At 38.7% G+C, this 17460-nt stretch overlaps 1 protein-coding gene across 3 annotated transcripts in view; it reads right to left on the bottom strand.

Moving 5' to 3' along the window:
* Window positions 1-17460, bottom strand: part of LOC122807151 (6-phosphofructo-2-kinase/fructose-2,6-bisphosphatase 4-like) — an 877767-nt gene that overhangs the window by 790701 nt on the left and 69606 nt on the right. For 2 of the 3 annotated variants that reach the window (XM_044078168.1, XM_044078167.1), the window contains exons 2-3: window positions 13212-13262; window positions 12759-12875 (exon numbers count right to left, since the gene is read on the bottom strand). In XM_044078168.1, the coding sequence (XP_043934103.1) occupies window positions 12759-12875; window positions 13212-13262 (168 nt within the window). The remainder of the gene's footprint in view (window positions 1-12758; window positions 12876-13211; window positions 13263-17460) is intronic. The other variant, XM_044078169.1, reaches the window with a different exon arrangement.

The raw sequence follows: 17460 nt of genomic DNA, 5'->3' as shown, positions 1-17460 counted from the left end.
AAAGGTGAACTGAGCAGGAATCAAATACATTTCTAAAAAGGCATATGTATAATTCCTTCATTGGTGTAAACAAATAAAAAATAATAAATATATACACAAAAATAAATGTAATAATATAAAAATATATATATATATATATATGTTGTATATAAATATATTTCATATCTTAATAACAAACCTAACCTAACTAGAAATATAAATCACAGTATGTGAAATGTAATAAAATATGTTTACAGAATAAATTTTAAAAAATAATAATCACAAAAATATTATTCAAAATATAAACAATAATATATCAAATTCAGATGCTTAGTGTTTCCTTACACAAGACTGATCAGGGTAATTGTAATTGTAACCATGCAACATTGACTTCTTGTTACTGCAACCACCAGGAAGATGTATATGAAACATAATGTTAGACAGTCATCCAAAAAGTTAATTCTAATCTAAATAAAATTAGATCTATATTTTAACAAAGGTTTTAAAGAAATACTTTCGTTGATCCCTGGATGTTTAGTAGCATTTAGCCTGATCTGCCATTCCATTTCACGGAGTGCAACAAGATTATCAACATCTCCGAATGCATCAGATTTAATTTTGTCCACTACAAAAATAAAAATTTTTGAATTCGTGACAAGTCCTACTATGTAAATAAAGGGCATTGTGGTCATCCTTTCTTCTAATGGAACCACAATGTTTAAACATCTTGTAGTCTTGAAAGCATACTTGTCACATACACGATCTGGCAGCGTAACAAAACTTGGTGGCACAATTGCATCTCCACCATAAGGTTGGAACCAACTGCTATAAATCTGCACCATTTACAACTACCACATTTGTTCATTGTTGATCTCACATGGTTATCACTTCTTCTCTCTAATATATCCTTCAAATTATTTCCTACTAAAAATTATTACAGGGCATCACCCAAAATAGATTTTAGATTTTCACTTAGAAAATAATCCCATAACATTTTACATTTGTACAGATTTCCAAGGAAATGTCATTATATTTCAAGATGAATTTAGGCCTTTCTTTATCTATACCCACGTTGTTGTTGTCACTGTTCAACCCATGTGAAACTAATTCCTTAACCCCTGTTTTCCCTCCTTTTTGTTCTAATTAAGAGTGCCAAAGGATATCCTCTCTCCAAGAAAAATCCAATGAGGGTGTATATTTCTTTACCATCTGACCTTTGACCAAACCCCTCCTCTGGTGCATAGGATGGCAACTGGTATAATGCAACATAGAATTTGCATAACTCGGTTTTCTATATATATTACTAGCAAATTCCGTTATGTTCTTAGTAATCCTAATGTCCAAGAAGTTGGCATAATCTCTATTCCAATTATAGGTAAATTTGAGGAATCCAGAACAGTTGTTAATATAATCCATGAATTCCCTAACATTATCCTCATCACCCTTCCATAGTATAAGTAGATCGTCCAGAAACCTATTGTATGACAGAATGTTGTTCCTAAATCTGGAATTCAATATGTACCATGCTAATAAAACTAAGTTAGCATAGGCTTTTGGCACCCATTGCTACCCCAGTCATTTGTTTGTATCTTTCACCCTCAAACATAAAAAAGTTGTTATTGAGTACCAATTCCATAAGTCCATGACAAATCTCTAACTTGTCCTTATCAAATTTCCTGTTTGAATGTAGACTATCATAAAAAAGCTCTAAACCCTCCACATGAGGAATTACTGAGAAAAGATTGACAATATCAATTGTTAAGAAACCAAAGTTGCCAAGTTCCAAAAAATCAATTGAATTCAACCTTTCTAAGCAGTGCCAAGAATCCTTGAGTATATGTTCAGCATCTGTTAAGGCCTTCTTGCAATGAAAATCTACAAAGGCTGCCAGTGGCAGAAATTCAGTTCCCTTATGAGTCTTAGGTATGCCAAAAAACTTTGGCATATAAGGAAACTTCACTGCTAAGAAATGAAAGTCTGCCTCATTAATCACTCCCTGATATTAATAGGTACATATCAATTTTCTGATATGCTGAATTAATCTCATGTATCGATACTCTTGTATAAGTGTTGTCATTATTTAGGATGGACATCATCTGACCAACATAATCCAAGTTGTACATGATGACCATCCCTCCACCCTTGTCAGGTCTCATACATCTATATTGACCCGTCGATGTAAGTTCCTTGAGTACTACCCTTTCATTGTTTGTCATATTGTCAATATAAGTGGCCCTTTGCAAACAAAGTCTCCTCAACTCATATTCCACCATTTTCTCAAAAATACTGATCTCTTTGTTAGCAGGTGGCACGAAAATACTTTTCCTCTTAAGTATATTGGAACAGTCCTGCCCATTAGATGTGATACTGTTAGTACCTGAAGTGTGAAAATAAAGTTTCAAATTGATTTCCTAGCTTTTCAATACGTGGGTTACATCTAAACTGAAGCTTGGTACAAACTTTTCCCCTTTGCTAAATAATTTAAAATGAAATTCATTAATAATTAAATCAGTATAATTGTATATAATATACCCCATTTCCTTTTGAATACTGTGTTTCAACCCCTTCTGTGGAATGGAATACATGTTACTAGCACTGTATGTTTCTGCATCATTATTGTTCAATTTAACTTCCAAATCCTTTGTTAATGTTACATTTAAACAATCATATCCACTAGTTGTGGTGGCATCAACATAAACCTCTTCCATAGAAACATCTAGAAAGGGCGGTATAACTGTCAACGCAGTATTCAATTGATTTTGTGCATTAATGTTAAACTCATAGTTGCACTCCACCTGTTCATCCCTAGTGTTAACTTCATGCTGGTAAGTCTCAAAAATATTGCCTTGTAACAACATCTCAATTCCATCATTGTCAACATCAGGTGAAATAAAACTGTTTTGGTTAAATTCATCAATTGCATAAATATTCAAATCAGTATGTGGACATTCACTAACAAATACACTACAAAACTCTTCATAATTCCCCTCATCGATTGTACCATTAGGAGAACTAGAGACAGTTTGTAAAGAAGAATTAAACAATGCATCAATGTCATCACATACAGAAAAATTAACACATAAATCTGAGGTACATTCAGAAGTAACAGAAATCAGCGATGGTTTGTTCCCCTCCTTCCTGGACTTAGTCGTTGGGGCTGACCCTGGTCTCTCCCCTTGTTTAATAGTCTCTCGGACCTCCTCCAAAAATCATCAATGTTATCCCCCTGGCTTTCATTGAGACATTCCCCATTCTGATTATAAACTTCAAATCTAACAGGGGTTTCTTGTTGGTAATAAAATGCCGTTTTGTAAGCATGGCAGTCTCTGTCTAACTTTTTATTTTTAATGACCTTGTTCTTATATACAAAGTTATCTACATTTTTGATCACCCTCTCGTAGTGGTTTTTGTGCTGAAAAAATAATAAGTCTTGTGTAATATTAGCATCCAAGTTCACTATTTCCTCTCGTAACTTTTTCATTTTAATCTCATTATGCCTCAATATTATATCTAATAAATCCATACCTGTCCTTTGGTATAAATCAATAAGTTCTTCATAGGCTTTGGAATCAGCCTCGATTCCCGTGGGTAGTTTCCAAATCCTTAAACCCATCGGAATCTGCCCCATTTCTTTTGATTTAACGAGAAATAAACTATCCAATTGTACTGCACGGAACTTGGTGCAAGTCTTTTCATATTTAAATATCTGTTCACGTAGCGTCAAAGGCTGTTGGTTAATTTGACCCACGTGTCCCTTAGCATTCAAACCTCCACTTACGTCTAAAGTAGGGGTTTCCAACCATAAATGTTCCGTTGCTGGGTGTTGTAGTCCACAGTCCCCGATGTTGGCGGTACTTCCGTGTTGGAATTGCTGTCACCATTTCCACTCCTATCACGTCTAACGGCACCACTGTAAGTTGTAGATTTTACCCTCTGCCCGGGTGTGATGTCGCTAGGGGAATGTAGTGTATACAGCTCCACCTGCGTCTCAGTAGGGCTGTTCACAGGAGTAGCATCATCTTTAGCCTTCTCCTCCTCATATAAACGTGCCAGCTTGGCCAACACGGTAGTTAGTTCTTTAAGCAATGCTTCCATGTCCACAACAATTCTTGCCTAGTGCTCAAATTCACGGCTGACCAAACAATAAAAGGAAAGTACAAGGACCCCAAAAAAGGAATCCACAACAAGTAAAAAAGGCAAACAGGTCCACCACAGGAATAGAGTCACAATAAGGCTAAGACCACTGAAAATGTAGGAAGCAGTTTAATCCACGACTGCACCAGAAACCTGGTATCATCAGAGTCAAAAACAATTCATACACACCCAGCATGCTCTTATATACAATAAAAAAAGCAATTAATCAATTATCATTCCTTAATTGAAGTAACATCCTTAAAGGTTTGGTCAGATGATGTCCATCCTAAATAATGACAACACTTATACAAGAGTATCGATACATGAGATTAATTCAGCATATCAGAAAATTGATATGTACCTATTAGATATCAGGGAGTGATTAATGAGGCAGACTTTCATTTCTTAGCAGTGAAGTTTCCTTATATGCCAAAGTTTTTTGGCATACCTAAGACTCATAAGGGAACTGAATTTCTTCAGTTTCGTCCTATCATTTCAGCCAAGGGTTCGAAAACCGAGCCACTGGCAGCCTTTGTAGATTTTCATTGCAAGAAGGCCTTAACAGATGCTGAACATATACTCAAGGATTCTTGGCACTGCTTAGAAAGGTTGAATTCAATTGATTTTTTGGAACTTGGCAACTTTGGTTTCTTAACAATTGATATTGTCAATCTTTTCTCAGTAATTCCTCATGTGGAGGGTTTAGAGCTTTTTTATGATAGTTTACATTCAAACAGGAAATTTGATAAGGACAAGTTAGAGATTTGTCATGGACTTATGGAATTGGTACTCAATAACAACTTTTTTATGTTTGAGGGTGAAAGATACAAACAAATGACTGGGGTAGCAATGGGTGCCAAATGGCCTATGCTAACTTAGTTTTATTAGCATGGGAAAAAAAGTACATATTGAATTCCAGATTTAGGAACAACATTCTGTCATACAATAGGTTTCTGGACGATCTACTTATACTATGGAAGGGTGATGAGGATAATGTTAGGGAATTCATGGATTATATTAACAACTGTTCTGGATTCCTCAAATTTACCTATAATTGGAATAGAGATTATGCCAACTTCTTGGACATTAGGATTACTAAGAACATAACGGAATTTGCTAGTAATATATATAGAAAACCGAGTTATGCAAATTCTATGTTGCATTATACCAGTTGCCATCCTATGCACCAGAGGAGGGGTTTGGTCAAAGGTCAGATGGTTCGCCTTTCTAGGTTGACCAGTAATGACGAGGACTTCAAGAAAGAAATATACACCCTCATTGGATTTTTCTTGGAGAGAGGATATCCTTTGGCACTCTTAATTAGAACAAAAAAGGAGGTGTATAAAAAGAGGAGAAGTAAATATTCCCCAATTTTGAAAACAGGGGTTAAGGAATTAGTTTCACATGGGTTGAACAGTGACAACAACAACGTGGGTATAGATAAAGAAAGGCCTAAATTCATCTTGAAATATAATGATATTTCCTTGGAAATCTGTACAAATGTAAAATGTTATGGGATTATTTTCTATGAAAATCTAAAATCTATTTTGGGTGATGCCCTGTAATAATTTTTAGTAGGGAAATAATTTGAAGGATATATTAGAGAGAAGAAGTGATAACCATGTGAGATCAACAATGAACAAATGTGGTAGTTGTAAATGGTGCAGATTTATAGCAGTTGGTTCCAACCTTATGGTGGCGGGCTATGGTCGTACTATTGCATGCCCTGGGAGATGCAATTGTGCCACCAAGTTTTGTCAAGACTACAAGATGTTTAAAAGAGAATTAGGAGCATTGTGGTTCCATTAGAAGAAAGGATGACCACAATGCCCTTTATTTACATAGTAGGACTTGTCACCTATTTCAAAAATTTTTATTTTTTGTAGTGGACAAAATTAAATCTGATGCATTCGGAGATGTTGATAATCTTGTTGCACTCCGTGAAATGGAATGGCAGATCAGGCTAAATGCTACTAAACATCCAGGGATCAACAAACCTTTGTTAAAATATAGATCTAATTTTATTTAGATTAGAATTAACTTTTTGGATGACTGTCTAACATTATGTTTCATATACATCTTCCTGGTGGTTGCAGTAACAAGAAGTCAATGTTGCATGGTTACAATTACAATTACCCTGATCAGTCTTGTGTAAGGAAACACCAAGCATCTGAATTTGATACATTATTGTTTATATTTTGAATAATATTTTTGTGATTATTATTTTTTAAAATTTATTCTGTAAACATATTTTATTACATTTCATATACTGTGATTTATATTTCTAGTTAGGTTAGGTTTGTTATTAAGATATGAAATATATTTATATACAACATATATATATATATATATTTTTTATATCATTACATTTATTTTTGTGTATATATTTATTATTTTTTATTTGTTTACATCAATGAAGGAATTATACATATGCCTTTTTAGAAATGTATTTGATTCCTGCTCAGTTCACCTTTAAGGATGTTACTTCAATTAAGGAATGATAATTGATTAATTGCTTTTTTTATTGTATATAAGAGCATGCTGGGTGTGTATGAATTGTTTTTGACTCTGATGATACCAGGTTTCTGGTGAAAGCGCTCAGTCGTGGATTAAACTGCTTCCTACATTTTCAATAGTATCAAAGGCCTTGGTCAGATCAAGGTAGGCTGTATGAACCACCTTGCCTTCATCCACAGCTCTGGTGACTGACTCAAAGAAGTCAACCAAGTTGAGCAGGCATGATCTACCCTTCACAAAACCAAACTGTATGGTATCCAGAGTTTCTAGATTCCCTATATCCTTATTTATTAGGTCCATGATGATGCATTCCATAGCTTTGCATATTAGACTCATCAGGCTAATGGGGCGATAGTTCCCAGGGTCTGTAGTTGCTCCTCCTTTGTGGAGAGGGATGACTGAGGCAGCGTGCCATTCGGTAGGGACAAAGCCTGAGGTGAGACTCTTGACTGAACAGGGCACACAGATGAGGTGCCAATACACTCTGTAGTTCATGTAGAACACAGCCAGGGATATTGTCAGGTCCCATAGAAGTTGTATTTTTGGCCTTGGACAGTGCTGTTTTAACCTGTGCAGCAGTAATACTGGGTGCCTGGCAATCTACTGGTATTGTGATTGGTCCTTTGGGGGAGGGGTAAAGTTGGCACTGAATCTGTCAGCCAGTATATTGGCAATATCTGTTGGCTCGGTATAGGAAGTACCATTATGCAGTAGCTCACAGCAAATCTGGGTATTGCTGTGGAGATTCTTTACATAACTATAGAAGGCCTTGTGGTTGTCTTTACTGTCTGCTGCAATTCTGTTTTCATAGCTAGCTTTAGAGGATTTGATGAGGGATCTCAACTATTTGTTGAGGCTGATAAGGGAGTTTTTCCAGTCTTGGGAACTTCACCTTATTCCACATCAGTTTCCTAATTCTGTTGTAGAGCTTGTTCGTGGCAGGGGACCACCAGATTGGCTTCCGTTTTTTGGATAAGAGCATCTTAGTTCTATTGGGTATGGCGAGATCCATGCATTTGTGTACGTGTTCATACAGTGCATTGGTGTATGATTCGGTGGTCATACAACTATTCTCCATTTGCATGGGTGCTGTGAAGTTACCCACCTCTGTTTTTAGGAGCCCAAAGTTGGCTTTGCAGAAGTTTTTCATGGTGGTTATCTTTGTGGAGGGGGTGGGAGGGATGTGGATTTCCAAGGTGATTAGTTTCTGGTCGGACCTAACCAGGGAGGCGTTGACTATTGGTGTAGAGCAACAGTTGCCCAAGTTAGTAATGACCAGGTCAAGGATGTTGCTACTTCTAGTGGAAGTAAGAACAAGCTGGTCCAGGGCATTGGAATTAATGAATTCCTAAGTGTATTGGTACAGGAGTAGTTTTCCCAGTTAATCCAGGAGTAGTTGAAGTTGCCCAGTATGAGAGTGTTAGGTTGGACCCTAATATTATCCAGGGTGCTTAGGAACATGGAGTGTGAGTCTTGGGACATGGTTGGGGACCTAGAGCAGGCTATGATCTGAATCGCTGTCTTACCCAATGTAAGCTGCACCTGAAGTATCTCTGATGCATTATGTTGGACTACCGTCTGGAGGTGTGCACATCCTTTATGAATATGGAAACACCACAGCCTTTGGAGCTTCAGTCCATGTTCTGGGGCCAAAAGGTGTGGAATGAGTTATAGCCTGTTAGTGCAGGGATGCTTTCTGCTGCCTTGAACCAGGTCCCTGTTACAGCACATATGTCGATATTCTCCATTTTAAGAAGTGCTTTGAGCGAGTGCATTTTGAGATTTTGACTTCTAGCGTTGAGCAGCATGACCTTCAGATTGCATTTGTTTGTAGCTGTTACAGTGGTAATTTGGTCTTTGGAACACCACCTAAAAAAGGCATTATAGAGGTGGCAAGAGCCTTGCCCAGTATCCGGAAGCCCAGGGGTGATAGATGCAGGCCATCTCTGGCAAAGCATCGAGGTCTGTCAATCATGTCATCCCAGGCAGACAGATACTGGATCTCCTTAGAATGACACCAGAAACTTAGCCAATTGTTGAAATCAATAATTTTCTGCTTGTACTGTGGTATCATTCTGGGTGATGGTAGGATGCTGCTTAGGGCTAGGGTCATACCCGCCTGCGCTACATAATCCGAGAGCTCATCCATGTCTCTTTTCATGTAACCCAGGGAGGTGCGCCTCAGGCCATTCACACCCACATGTACAATGACAGAGTCATATTTGTAACTGTTGTTGAGGGACATGAGTGCGTGCATTATGTGGCAGATCCTGGCACCTGACAGGCAGCTGACTGTTACTTTCTCCTTATTCAACCTAGTGATTGGGACATCAGTGTGCCTCACTGTCGAGTCACCTATGACTAGTATGTTGGGCATGCTGTTTTGCCTTAGGGACTTTGTTTGAGTGGCACACTGTTTAGGAGAGTTATGTGTCTCATGATTAGTGTTGTTTTGTGGTGGTCGAGTGCGTTTCTGCTTTGGAGGTCTCTGCTGTTTGGGCAGATTTTTATTGAGAGCCTCTGTGAAGGTGGGTGCATGGTTTGTGTTTTTATGTGAAGGGAGTGCTGGTGTGTGTTCTGGAAGGCTATGTGCTCCATGTGGTATGGTGCAAGTGTTGACCTTCTCCTCTTGACCAGCTATTCTGGTTTTGGCTGGAGAGTGCGTTGCTTCCAATTTGGATGTACAAGTGCATCTCTAGCAAGTCTGAGTGTTGGGAAGTAAGAGGAGAGGGTTGTAGGTGTACATAAGGCAGTTCCTACATTGCCTCAGGATGCACAATTTCACCAGGTTAATAGCAGAAAGCACAGGGAACTGACCTTTAGACATGCCTGGAGGGATGGGCATTAATAATAAGTACTGGAGGTGCTTCCTAGTAGAATGTTTAGTGCTGGTAGCACTTTTGTATGCTACAATAATTGCTATTAGAAGTCTGGTAAAGTGCTAGACTAATAAGCTAGTAAAAGTGCAGGAGAGGACAGAACTAGCAGATCTAAGGGAAAAATTGAAGAGCAGACTTTGGCACTTCTTAGAAGCTTACAAATAGTCCTGGATACAGCAAATCTGTATCTGGACTAGACTAGTTACAGGAAAGGTGGGAAACAAGTGCAAACGCAGGCTTTTAAACCAGAAAGTTGTAAGAGATGGAAAAATTGCCCAAACGGCCAATAAACTACAGTCTCTGGGCCAGAAACCACTCCTCTTGTGGTAGATAGGCTACCTACCTACTGCTTAACACTCCCACTGATAAACTAGAAGGCTTCCCTCCAACACAGAAAAACTGGGGGGGGGGGCTCAGAAGCTTACATACAGTCCTGGGTACAGCAAATCTGTATCTGGACTAGACTAGTTACAGGAAAGGCGGGAAACAAGTGCAAATGCGGGCTTTTAAAACAGAAAGTTGAAAGAAATGGAAAAACTGCCCAAACGGACAATAGACTACAATTTCTGGGCTGGAAACCACTCCTCTTGTGGTAGATAGGCTACCTAGTGTTACCACTCCCACTGAAATGCTAGAAGGCTTCCCTCTAACACAGAAAGGCTTGAGGGGGGCTCAGAAGCTTACATACAGTCATGGGTACAGCAAATCTGTATCTGGACTAGACTAGTTAGAGGAAAGGGGGGAAAAGCACAAACCCGAGCTTCTACACTAGGAATCCTTCTGGAAGTGCAAACACTGTTTGTACTTGTGTCACTGGATCCTTAAACATAGCCTTTACTTATTCTACCAACATTCCCAGGACTTCAAGTCAGATGTCTTGGGATCTTGTTATATATGTTTTCTCCAAGTCTAGAAATGTCCACTTGGACTATTTCCTGATTAATTTATTCTCCACTACCTGTTTTACTGTAAACATTTGGTCAGTTGTATTGCAGCCAAATCTGAATCCAAACTGCTTAAACACAATCTTATTTTGTACTATTCATGTAGTGTGATAGGAGTTTCATACTTCTGAAATGTTCACATTTCTGAATATTACATTTGGTTGTGTACACTAGCATTAGAATGCTAATTCTCCATTAATTTGGAATACATCTTTCGCTCCATACAAGAAAGAGTATCCCGAGGAGCCATTCCTCTCCTAATGTACCTAAAAGCTTGTTCATGATGTCTGCTGGGACTTTGTCTCAGCCTGCTGCTTTCTCCAGCTTAATTTTCCTTGATGCTCTTTGTACCATTTTCAAAAGAGACTGTCCAAAACAGACTGTTCTTCCTCTTTCACTGCAGGCTAGGCATACAGCAGTACAGCTTCTGTGAGGTTTTCTTCACTCAGTATCTTCCTGAAGTACTCTTTCCATCTTCCTTTAATGTCCTCTGGACTAGTAAGCAGACTGTTAATGGCATCCCTTAAGACTGGCGCCTGACAACTATGTTCTTTACCTTTCTGTCATTGCCTTTCAATCTGATAGAACTTCTTTGTGTCATCTGCTGAGTCACCTTCCAGAAGCTGGTAAAGCTTCTCTAACACATTGCTCTTGTGAGCCATTGTGAGCCTCTTTGATAGGCAACCAATGTTCTTCTTAGCCTGGTCCATATTTTCTATCTCCTTCATCTTGCACTCCTTTCTCTTGGTAACGTCTTGGACTTCTGTCTATAGCTGGCTTGGCCACATATCTGTTCTACAGTACTGACATGTACTGTTTTGAGAAGATGACATTCTTATTTGATTCCACCTATTTCCCTTTTTTTCTTCAGGTGCTACAACCTTGAGTATTTTCTCGAACTCCAGTGCTTTTACTCCAGTCAGCTTCCAGGTCTTCAACCTAATCTCTGCTGATCTTAGAGCCTTCTCTACCAATAGCTTGCAGATGAATGTGGATACTAGGGATTTATGCTGGGGTTGACCTCTTCATTAAAGATGACTATGCAATCTCAGATTTTTACCACAATGCCCTTTCCTTACTAAAGGAAGTCTACTCAAGCTACATGCTGGCCACTCTTGCATGTGACCCTGCAATTTAGAGTCTGTGTCCTCCCATCTAGATGGTACTGCACACCACAGCTGATGCCTAAAGTGGTCAGTCTACATGATTCTTCCCCCAGTAGGCACCACCTGGGGTCTATGTTGCTGCTCTCAACTCAGTTCACTTTGGGTGCACTTTGTTGGCATACAGAGGGCTGAGTTTAAACTTAGTATGTTTCAGCCTTGAGGAGGAAACACACAGGGAGGAAATCCACACAGACATGGAGCCAATATGTTAACTCCACAGATACAGTGACTGGAGGTCATGATCAAACCTTGGACTTTATGTCTTTAAGGAGATGGAAAAAACTCCATAAATCTTGCAACAAAATGTATTGTTTTATTCTACTTTTCCACTTTCTGCCCATAAACACCATCAATATAAGATCCTCAAAACTCTGAAAAAGAAAGGCAGGCTGCCTTTATGGAACGGTTATTTTTTCCTGTAATCTTGTAGTCTACAAGTTTCTGTTCTTCAAATTATGTTCTGCATTTATGCACCAAAAAAAAAAAAAAAAACTCAACCTCAAAAGCAAGTTATTCTAGTCACACGGTAATCATGTTTCCTTATGTAATAAGATCATGCTTTAGGCAAGTATTAGGCCCAGCTGTATAGAAGAACATGCAGTCCATCCTACATATCTAAGATCATGCAGTCTTCCATGCAGTCAATGTTGTCAAGTCACATAGGACTCTTGTAGCGACTCCGTGAACAGTTAACACCATCTAGACAAGTAGAGAATGTACATATACTTCCAGTGACTTACTTCTTTATCACAATCACATAGCAGGCATCCCTAAAAATATTTTCTAGCTTTTGTAGAAAGTAACACTGCTTCAGTTTACAAAAAGTAATTAACATGCAGTTCTAAACTGGTGATGTCTGATGCCATGAATAAACTGTAAATGTGTTGCAAATAACAGATATAATTGCACCAGTAATTTCTGCAGTAAACTGTGTCCAATTAACAATTTTACATATTTGTTCATCCGTGCCAGTTGGGTCTAGATTATTGCTAAAACAATCCATTTTGACTACCTCACTTAAATGACTGAATAAATAAATCTACTTTCTGCATCAGATATGAAGAAGTTGTTTATCTTGCAATAGGATGACAACATAACATCAAGCCTCACAGGTGTCAAAAAGTAATTTATGCTGTTACCTTTTGTTGGCACTCCAATCCAGTTCAGATACCGAGTTAACTTCTTTGATATATATGTTTTCCCTCGTGCTGGAAGGCCCACCATGACAATTAATGTGGGGCAATTAGTCATGCAGACTGCGGGAGAAAAAAGAATTAGTAAGAAAGAATTGAACACTGTATAAAACTCAAATAAATCACATGCTCAAAGATCTGCAAGGTAGGTGAAGGGTTAGATAATCAACTCACACCAACTGTACATGCAAGTCACCATCTCCACCATGACTATGGTTTGTAGTGCTATAACTACCTCACAAAGGCACACACAATAAAACAACACTGAACTCAAGACAGACTTGTGTGAGAGGCACTGTTAATACATGCACTATCATGCTATTTAAAAGCTGTCATTGATGTCAAAAAAGGAAATACACAGATGTAGTTAACAGATTCCATTTCATGGATCTGTAATACCTGGCAGAAGGATACTGCTACAGTTGAACATACTTCCACTATGACATCTTCCTACAGGACATAAAAATGTTTTACAAAAGAAGAGTTGTTTAAGCAAAATGCAGATAGTAAATTCAATTTATATGGTTATCTGAAGCTGCATATTTATTTTGCGATTTAGTAAATTGCAAAACCACTGATAAAATATAATATTCCATTCCATTCCCCAGCCCTCACTGTCTTAAAAGGTAAGCCTTTTCTGCTGAAGTTCTCAAACACCATTACAAAGATATTGATAATCTAAATACACTGATGTTTTTAGGCCTAATCTTTCTTTTTTTTTTTTATGACTGTGCGGACATTGCATGATGCAGTACTACAAACCCTTTAGCAGAATGAGACACCACCACTCCACCATAATAAAGACCACTGTATGCAAAACATGCTGTCATAAAGCCCAAGCTGTTTAAGTGTACAGTGCTAGGAAATGCAAAAGCTCATGAGAAGAACAGCTGAGCTGCTCACTACACAGACAACTCCAAATGGAGTAAAACGATAATACCATCAATGGTGGCTGTATTAATTACTAAAAGTATGGCTAGTAACAGTGTGGGAAAGAAACAGGAACCAGACTACCAGGCCACTTCTTAAAACAGCCAATAAAGTAACAAACACCCTCTCTCTCCAAGTCAAGGTAAAAGTAGTTTTTCAGACAACTTTGAAAACATTATCACAACACAATGTAATGAAATTAAGGCTGACCTCTCTCTTTGTTTAATCTATATGCTCAGTAAGTTATATAGACATTTGTTCAGTTTTGTTTCTGGAAAGAAGACAGGGAGAGGGACACTTCTGCTCAAAATAACCTTTCTCAAGGAAACCCTATCTTTGTAGGAAATGAAATAAGGTTGATCCACCATAACAGCTTGCAACTTATATACTCTTCCTGCAGAGGACAGAGCAATTAGTAATTCTATGTTTCATGTTAAGACCCTCAAGTTAGCCTGACAAGTTGGTTCAATCACAGCAAGAGCTAGTTTTTCCTAACAAAACATTTAGATCCTAAGGAGAGGTTGCGTATTTTCTAGGATGTTTGACATGCAAAATCTCTGTTAAAAACCTTTTCACATGAGATTGCAATGAAAACTGGGATCCATGGGCAGGAATGCTAAAAAGGCAACAAATATACCCTGAATGAGGAGTAAGACAGGCCAGAGGTTAGCAACGCACACAAATAATGTACAGCCAGATAAATACTAGCCCCAAAAGGGTACTGCTTTCTTTTTTGGCTAAAATTAGAAAATCTTTGACATTTATTCATATAGTGTGCATGCTCAGAATACAGGTGCCCAAAAGGTATTAAAACAAGGGAGAACCACTGCTGTTTGATCCAGAATGGATTTACTATAATGATCTTTGGAGAGTCCTTCTGAATCTTCAGAATGACCCCAGAGATGTTTAGCATCTACTTCTCTGAAGTACAGGCCAACACTAAGGGACTCTGGTTAATAAAGTTCTCAGATGACTGCAAACTGAGAGCCATTACAATCCCCAAATGATGTGGATAGTCTACAAAAGGGCCTTACAGAAACAAATTATTGGTGCCAGAGCCATGGGCTCAAGCTTAATGCCAAGAAATGTATAGTTATCCCCTTTGGAAAAAAAACATGTACCCATGAATTACCACATAGGTGGCAGTACACTAAACACCAAAAGTGTGATGAGAGACTTAGGGACACAGGTGGACAGCAGTCTCACCTTCGATAATCACATCACCACAACAGTCACAAAATCCTATGTGGCACACCTCATCACTAAGGGCTTTTCATCCAGAAAAAAGAAGGTCATTGTCCCACTGTACTTATCCCTCATTAGACCCATTATACAGTAGAATGTCCGGTTTAGTATGTACCTCACAAAACATCTGCAACAGCTGGAAAGGCCACAGAAATACCTCACTAAAAGAATCATAGGCCTAAAGCAGATGCCCTATGCTGACCATCTAAAAAAACTCCAGCTATACTTTGTGGCATATTGTCTACTCAGTGGCAATCTTAACATACAAGGCCAAGTCAAACCCTGAGCTGTTGGACATGCTCCACTTAAAGAAATCCCAATCCCTCAGAGCCACACGCTCCAGGGATATAAACCTTGTCATCACAATGAACAAAACATATTGAAGGGATAGGTTCCTGACCCAGAGACTCCCCATACTCTGGAATAGACTGCCCATACATGCCAAGCAGAGCGCCTCCTTGGCCCTCTACAAAAGGAACCTTGATGATTGGATGGGAGATAGGAAATTCACCCCAGGGATCACGTCAGTCACTCTGCTAGACAGGGGTCCAGGGAAGTAAATATTGTAGGAAGAAATATCCAGGGAATTGTTATGGCTCGGCTTGTATAGACCCTAGGGCCGATAGCCTAGTACCAACCTATGAACCTATAAAAGAGTGGAAAAGCACATAGGAAATTTCATGTCCAAGAAAAGAAAATGCATCTGTCATCCAGGCCTTCTTGGATGGAGTCTTCAATCGATATTTTCCAACTGATTGTAATGAATGGAGGCAAAGAGATATATTCCCCACATCCTGGAAGACCCCCCCCCCCCAATTAATTTTTAATTTGTGATGGTCTGTTTTGGTCTTGCTCAGCTAGTCTGCCACAAAATTTTGCTCTGACAGTATACAAGATGGCTGCAGGTGAGATTGTGCTGAAAAGCTATATCCCAGATTACCCTGGCTAGTCTGCACAGAGGATATAGTTCTCCCTATTTATGTACCACATTACTGTGGTGTTGCCTGTAAACACTTTCAATGGCCCTTGGGACCACAAATGAGTGACAGAGTTGAGAGAATATATAAGCATCAAAATAACTTTTACATTTGTGTGTTTGGGTTGTTCTTTTCTGTTCCAAAACCCTGCACTTTTATCCCCATAGACAATGCTCCCCACAAAACATCTTTGGCACTTGTTACAGACCGTGCTTGAAATGGAAGGGAAATTGGGAGAACCTGGATTCTGATAAATTTGGTCTCATCACCAAAAGAATCTCTCCTTTCACAACCCACAAAACTGGAAATCTGGAAAGTCAGGGGTGCTGCTGTTGGGACTACACAGATTTTAACTACAACTACATTTTTCTCATGAGGAGTCTTGCTAGAAGAATCATGTGAATCATAGAAGCCATGAGACCTAGAATACTGAGAAGTTATCTGGCTGAGACAGTAGTATGAGTGGAAAAAAGTCATGAACAGATAGAGAGATACAGATCAAATTTTTCCAATAAAAGAAAAGCTCATTGAACTGAGGTATCTAGGAGACACTCAAAAAAACATGTTCTCCTTGAAGCACAAACTGTTTAGTTGTTATCTCACCCAAGTGAGAATTCCTTGCACTTTGAGAAACTCTACAAAGATAAGCAAGTCACCTAAATAAGGAAAAATGTGAATATCTTGCAGTAGGATATCACAGGATCTAGATGCTTTGTGAGTACCCTGACTAGTCCATAGGATAATGCAGAGAACTGATAAATGTGATCCAACCACAGAAAATCTTTAAAAAGTGTCTGAAATCTGGATCTACAGGAATGTGATCTTTTATATATTTGGCCACCTGAAAACACAGGTGAGGAATAAGGAGTAACAAGTTGTGGAGTGATAACATTTTGAACTTGGGTGCTGTCACAAACAGGTTTACAAAGGAAAGATCCAGAACTGGAAGGATTAAGGGTTTCCCAGGGTAGGATTGGGGTGTGTTTTGTGTGTGTGTGCGTGTGTGTGTGTGTGTGTGTGTGTGTGTGTGTGTGTGTGTGTGTGTGCGTGTGTAGTCATTCAGACTTTTTAAGTTTACCAGAAAAATGAACAAAAAAAGCAAGCTGCTTTTTTGAAAAAGTTTGTAGAGATAGCAATAAACCCTTTAACAGACTTGGAGAAGGAAGGCTAAAAAAATTGAGAGATTTCTTGAATCAGCTTACCTCTTTCATCCCACTTTTTAAAGACCTCTGCAGTGGAAGGTCCACAAACTAACTCTGGATCCAAGAGACAATTCAAATTTTCAGCTTTGACATCTTCTGGAAGGTTTTGAAAACACAACCAAGCGAAGCTCTTCATAACAGTTCCAGTTGCCGCAGCCCTAGAAGCGGCATCGGCAGAATCATAAACACATTTCAAACAGTGGGTAGCCACTTGAGACACAGAAACAATTAGGTTACACAAAGTATTTTTTTCCTCAGAAGAGGAAACAGATACCATAATATCCCTCACATTCT

The sequence above is a fragment of the Protopterus annectens genome, chromosome 7.part0, assembly GCF_019279795.1.
Source record: "Protopterus annectens isolate FY-2018-M chromosome 7.part0, PAN1.0, whole genome shotgun sequence".
Classification (NCBI taxonomy): Eukaryota; Metazoa; Chordata; order Ceratodontiformes; family Protopteridae; genus Protopterus; species Protopterus annectens.
The sequence above is the reverse complement of the archived record's forward strand: the minus strand, read 5'-3'. Positions and strand labels throughout refer to the sequence as shown.